Raw genomic sequence first — 6,008 nt, 5'->3', positions numbered from 1 at the left:
TCTTTCCCTCTTTCTGGAGAGAGCAGAGCAGAAGTTTATATTCCATTGTTCTCCCTAACTGTGCTAAACTCATCCTTCCTTTTTTGAGAGATTTGTTGGAGGTAGGAACTCCACTGCTGGCTTCTTCATCTTTGTCTTTTTCCGAACATTTTCTGTCTTTTTGAGTCTAACTGACCTATTTTGCTGTGTAATTTCTAGTCTAGTTCTAGTTCACACAAGCTCCTCTTGCTACTACAACTGCTCGGTCCTCTTTTCATGACTGTGCTCTTCTTCATGCCTTAGTATTTATATCTATCTCACTCAGCACTTTAGCTTTTATGGTTTGTTTACTCCCATCTCCACTCCTTTCCTCGTTTTTTGGTTTGGTTTTTTTTTTTCAGGACTGATTTCATGTGTATTTATTTGCTCACATTAGAGAGATCTCCTAGAATCATGTCAAGTGTTTGTAGCCAAAGCTAGTAAGGTTTAAGAATTCACTGCTACGTAACAACTTCATCTGTCTAGTTTCTGATATGCTGAACACTGTCCTGGTTCCTGCGCTGGTAGTTCTTTTTCTTTCGTTTCTGATTTTGGTTTAGTAGCTTCCTGTTCCATGCCTCCAGTTTTAAACAAAGGAATTAAAAAGTACGCTTGCTTCCCTTCCTGTCCCGCACTTTGGTCTATCTTTTACATACCTTTAGTTGACTATCCTTGAGCTTCCTTGTTCTTTTTTGAGTTATTTCTATCCACAAGGACAAGCTTAATACCTGACTTGCTTTCTCTTTTCCTTGCAATGAGATACCTTTCCTTTCTTTCCCTTCCTTGTTTGGTGTTTGTGCCTGATGTTCTAACTTGTGCTTGGGATGATGAAGTTCTTCCTCGGAGTTCATACAGTCACCCATTCCCTTTAATCTCATCTGTGGGCCCACAGCCAGATGAAGCCCATGCTTGTTGACCGATGTATGGTCTGTCTTCCACACTGGAGCAATTTGTGCATTTCTGGAGTATTGCTGTCTTTAGTCATGTCAAAGCTCAAGCTAGTGGCTGTTTTGGTACCATTTAACAGTAATTTCTGGTGCAGATATGCAAAGCCTGGAGAAGCTGCTCAAAGATGCTATTGTGCATGGGCAACCTCGTACACGGAGGCCCTGGAAAAAAATTCTTATCTTGGTGGAAGGAATATACAGGTACAGACTATTCTTTATATTCCTAAGACCTCCACATGAGATCTAGCTGCTTAGCATTTGGGTTCCTTTGCCAAATCAAAGTATGAATATTGTCACTTCATAGTTATTTCGTTAATCTCATCTGTGATTTAAATTCACATCCTGTTGCTAGTACTGTAGCAGCACCTGGTGTTATCACAATGCTTCCCTCATCCTGATTAGATTATAGAAATTAATTAATCTAAACTGATTGTTTACATCAGAGCTGAGGTCTTAAATTGCTTATCATTCCATTCTTTCTATGCTTACTAGATGATGCTAGGATGAATGGAATTGCTCAGATTGCTCAAATTGGATGTTTTTGCTGAGAGTGAGTCAGAGCTTAGCTGTGTTAGGCATCTGTGACTTTCAGCACAAAATGAGGTGTTTTGGAGTGCTGCTAATGAGAGCCTAGCCATTTCTTAAACTTAAAAACAACAGGTAAGTAGATGTCAAATCAGAATACTGACATTAGGGTGGAAGTAAAAATGAGAATTCATTTATAAGATTGCCACTGAACACATTCCTTTGCCTTAGACTAAATAGTAGCAGCAACAGTAAGTTATGTCAGCATTCCGGAGATGTTAAACAGGTAGAATGTAGAAGTCTGGGTCCCAGGTGCAAGGAGGAGTTATCTTTCTTCTCGTTGCAGAACACGATGTGTCTAGCAAATTTTATGTTTTCATAATTACTGAAAGAGTGAAGAAAAGAAAGCTTAGTGACTTTAGCCTCTATAAGGAGCCCCCAACCGTTAAATCAACTTACACTAAATTTCTGTTTCTCAACAGTATGGAGGGATCCATAGTCCGTTTGCCTGAAGTGATTGCCCTTAAGAAGAAGTACAAATCCTACCTGTACCTTGATGAGGCTCATAGTATAGGTGCCCTGGGTCCCAGTGGCCGAGGTGTAGTGGAGTATTTTGGACTCAGTCCTGAAGATGTGGATGTTATGATGGGAACATTCACCAAAAGCTTTGGAGCTGCTGGAGGATACATTGGGGGCAAGAAGGTAAAAAGCTGGGAGTCATGGCTGTTTCAGGCCAGTGGTGGAGTCCTTCACTAAGCATCCTTCACTAAGCATCTCAAAGTTCATCTATTTCTCTGTCCGTTTGTTTCATAATTTTACATACTGTCTAGTACAGTGGAAGTCTGTGCAACGCAGAAAGGTCTAGTCTAGTAAAATATCTCGTAATTGTATAGTTCTCACGTGGTCAGCAATGACCTCGGTTTGCAGAATGTAGTGGAGTAGTGTAATACCTTTTTAGGAACTGCTAGGAGCCAGGAAGTAGGGAGTTCTTAATGTCCCTTTTAATGAAACTTTCAGGAAAAATGCCTAAAGCTGAAGTTTTTCAGCCTGTTTGGAGGAAAATCCCCTTCTTAGGTTTGCTTTCTAAAAAGACACTTCCCTTCTTAGTGGTTTTTTTGTCGTTGTTGTTGGTATTTTTTGAGCGGTTCTGGGAGGTTTGTTTGGTGTTTGGTTTTTTGTTCATTTGGGTTGTTTTTTTCTGCTGACTTCCTTCTATTGGAAAACATTGCTATAAAGTGTTGCCCTTGCCAAACCCCTCCTCTTGGGAGGAATGGTGTTGGGTAATTGCGCTTGTCACCTTTTCTCATATCCTCAAATGTATCTCACGGATCAGGCCTCTAAGCTCTATTTGAAAGTAAAATTCTATCATTTTCTTACCAGGACAATAATTTTTTAGATACTAATAGTGAAAATTACTTTAGCCCCTGGACATGGGGCTTGCAGATGCTCCTCTTTGGGAGTTTACTACGGCTGGGTTAAGTTCCTCTGACATCTTCCCCAGAAGAAAGCACCATATTAATCTTTTTTTTCCAAAGGCAGTGGGATTAACTCCCTTGGCGTAAGGTGAGGCAGCTAAGAGTCCTTTGCAACTGTGTTTTAGCTGCTGTTTGAGGGATTGCTTTAGAGGTAAGATGTCTTAAATCTTCTTACCTAGTTTATTTTAAAGTCCCTTTACAACTTCCTTTCATTTAAGTCTGGCTCTAGGCAGACAGCAACAGAAAATGGAACTCTTCCACGTGCTTCTGTAATATGTTCCCAGCTTGCGCTATTTTTAGGGTCATCATTGTTAACTTTGTGGTAGCAGAAGGCAGAATGTGTCCTGGCACTTATTCTGGTCTCTGTCATGTTTTTCCGGAGTGGTCTGGATATTTTGGAGTGGTTTTGTTCCAGTTAACAACAAGCAGGCTAGATCTATGGTGTGTTGGTCAGTTGTTCCTACATGACCTGCTTTTGCCCTCTAACAGATGTAGCAGGTGTATTTAACTGGAAAGTGAAGGGGGGGGGGTAGACTGAGGTTCTTGCGCTCTTAATTTACACCTGTGGCTTTATTTGTATTGTGCTGAGAAAGGGGAAAAATATTTTAGGACATACTCCTCTGCTTGGTGACTTTTGTGGGGGAAAAAATTATATTGAGCATGATAAGTACCTATTGATCCTGTCCCCACTATTTCATTTGTTTTATACTCCCACTGTTAAACAGTTTTGGAACGCATCCTGTACACAGCTTAAATAATGGAAACACCTTGCTGCAATCCAGTGCTGATGGTGTCAGCTAAACGAGTCTGTCATAGATATTTGTCTTTGATCACATGCATACTTACCCTGTGACATAATTATGGGTCATGTCCCTGATGTTTGCTTTTCAACTGTTTATTACTGGTACTGTAGAATCACTCCTTGAGATAACCGTTCTCTTCCAGGATATTTCTTGTGGTGGCATGTTTTATTGTGTGATTAAGACATGACAATAAAGCATTTCTCGGAGTGCTGGGAAGGCAATGTCTGATGCCTCTTTATTTTGCTAGGAACTGATCGATTACCTGAGGACATACTCTCACAGTGCTGTGTATGCAACATCACTGTCACCTCCTGTCGTGGAGCAAATCATCACGTCCATGAAGTGCATTATGGGTGAAGATGGTACAACTGTTGGTGAGTCTTTCGAACAGCAAACATGTGGAAGAGGGAAGGCAAACAGCCTCCTTAGCACTTTGACAGATAACTCATTCAGTGGACACATTCGTAATTATCTGTTAGTACATGTAGACTTGGAATTTCTGGACCAATAAACCAATTTACTATCCTATCAGCCTAATAACAGCGTAAGGAATTTCCAGCTTATCAAAGACATAGTATTGCATAGATTTGTGTTCTGTGCCTAGCTTTTCTAGCTTCCTCCTTGCTCGCTCTGTCCTTTGTTATTTGTCCCACTTGTTAAATTGCTTTCAGAGTATTTGGCTGCGTATGTTTTACAGTCTTGTGTGCTGGTTACTGCAGGGGCAATGCTTTTGATGTTCATCTCTAGTATAACTTGATACTTGCACTTCAGTTAAAATATATATGGGAATGTTTCTGAAATACCTTTTTACTTGGGGAGCTGGAGGTCGTTTTCAAGATCAGCAGCGCTTCACCGGAAGAAATTCAGCATATTGGTCTTCATTGTCTTAGTTTTCCTTTTTCGTTATGAAAGAAAGAAAGCGGAAATGTGTACTAGTTTTAATGCATTCAGAGTCAAACCCACGAATTCTTGTGTCTCATTTGCCTAGTAGGTAGCAGCTTCCTTCAGTTACAGCATGAAGTAAATAGCTTGCACTTGTGATGTGTAAGCTGCCTTCAAACTGAAATGGTACAGCACTTTGCTGTCAGCAGCTCACACAGGGTGACAGTGTCGCCTGCTGAGGATCTGTCAGTGGCATTCAGATCAGAAGCATTTAGAATTCAAAGTGCAGAGTATATTCAGCTATGGGAGCATCAGGCGTCTGGCCACGAGGTGGTGGTGTGTGCTGGAGAACTGTGTTTGCTTTTGAACATGGGTTGTCTAAGCAACTAACCTGACAGATAAGTCCTACAGTGAAAGAGCTTCCTGGAGAAATGACTGAAAAACTTTTCTGTTACAAGAGGTTTCAACTGGTTTGCTTACACTACCAGAGAACGGCATTAAGTGCCAGCGGTTGGTGTCGGTGGTTGCTCCACAGATAAGTCATTACTAAGGCAAGCGCAGCCAGGCGTCTGTTATCTGTGCTAGCATTTTCGAGTGGTTCACGTGAGATACCTGCACCAGCCAAGAGTTGTCCCGCATGCTGCTCTCAATAACAGATATTAATGAAGCTTCGAACTACGTGAAAAGTTGTGCAAAAGTGCTGGGTCTTGCTGTCGTCTTGAAAGTGAGTGTTTGAGCTCTCTCTAGCTGATGCTTTGCCAGCAGTCTGTGGTCTGCTCAGGCCTTGCTTGTTTTGGGTTTCTTCCAGTATCTATTTTGCTTAATGAAGTGGAAACGAAGGAATGTGTAACTGATTCATGTTTGCAGTATTCAAACTAAGGCATTTTTGCCCCCTTCTGAGGCTACAGTGTGGTATTTGTTCAAGCCAGGAGAATGGAAGCAACTTCCACTCCAGAGCGTTCTGCTGTTGTGCTAGCAAGATCTGTCAGAGCTGAAAGGTGAACCAGATCATGAACCAATTTGGCAAAAAAATAAAAGGCCTTTTTTGTTGTCATGTTGCTTAAAATGCGTGTCAGGCTACATCCTGCTAATTTGGTGCTAAGGAATACCAGAATTTCTAGCTTCTCTTTCTGTTGAGTAAAGAAGTGGTTTTGGTGTTTGAAAGCTGTGTCATTTCAAAGAAGTAGCACTTTTCCAAAATGCTGGATATACCAGCTGGATAGCCAAAGTCCTGTCCGCTCATACTCAGGATTTCTCAGCTACAGGTCTCATGAAAGTGGTACTGGCTTTCTAAGCATCTAAGTCAGCCTTCAGCTAGAGTAAGCATCTCCTAGGATGATCCCTGCATGAAAATGCTT

General features: G+C 41.3%; 1 protein-coding gene across 1 annotated transcript in view; it reads left to right on the top strand.

Moving 5' to 3' along the window:
- The window catches only part of SPTLC2 (serine palmitoyltransferase, long chain base subunit 2), a 24,995-nt gene extending 20,716 nt beyond the window's left edge, over positions 1 to 4,279 (top strand). Inside the window, exons 7-9 of the mRNA XM_010143631.1 lie at positions 1,061 to 1,166; positions 1,973 to 2,192; positions 4,016 to 4,279. Of these exons, the coding sequence (XP_010141933.1) occupies positions 1,061 to 1,166; positions 1,973 to 2,192; positions 4,016 to 4,279 (590 nt within the window). The remainder of the gene's footprint in view (positions 1 to 1,060; positions 1,167 to 1,972; positions 2,193 to 4,015) is intronic.
- Positions 4,280 to 6,008: the final 1,729 nt, after the last annotated feature.

The sequence above is a fragment of the Buceros rhinoceros genome, unplaced genomic scaffold (genome assembly GCF_000710305.1).
Source record: "Buceros rhinoceros silvestris isolate BGI_N320 unplaced genomic scaffold, ASM71030v1 scaffold7869, whole genome shotgun sequence".
In the NCBI taxonomy this organism is placed as follows: Eukaryota; Metazoa; Chordata; class Aves; order Bucerotiformes; family Bucerotidae; genus Buceros; species Buceros rhinoceros.
This window is presented reverse-complemented; position numbering and strand designations above follow the sequence as displayed.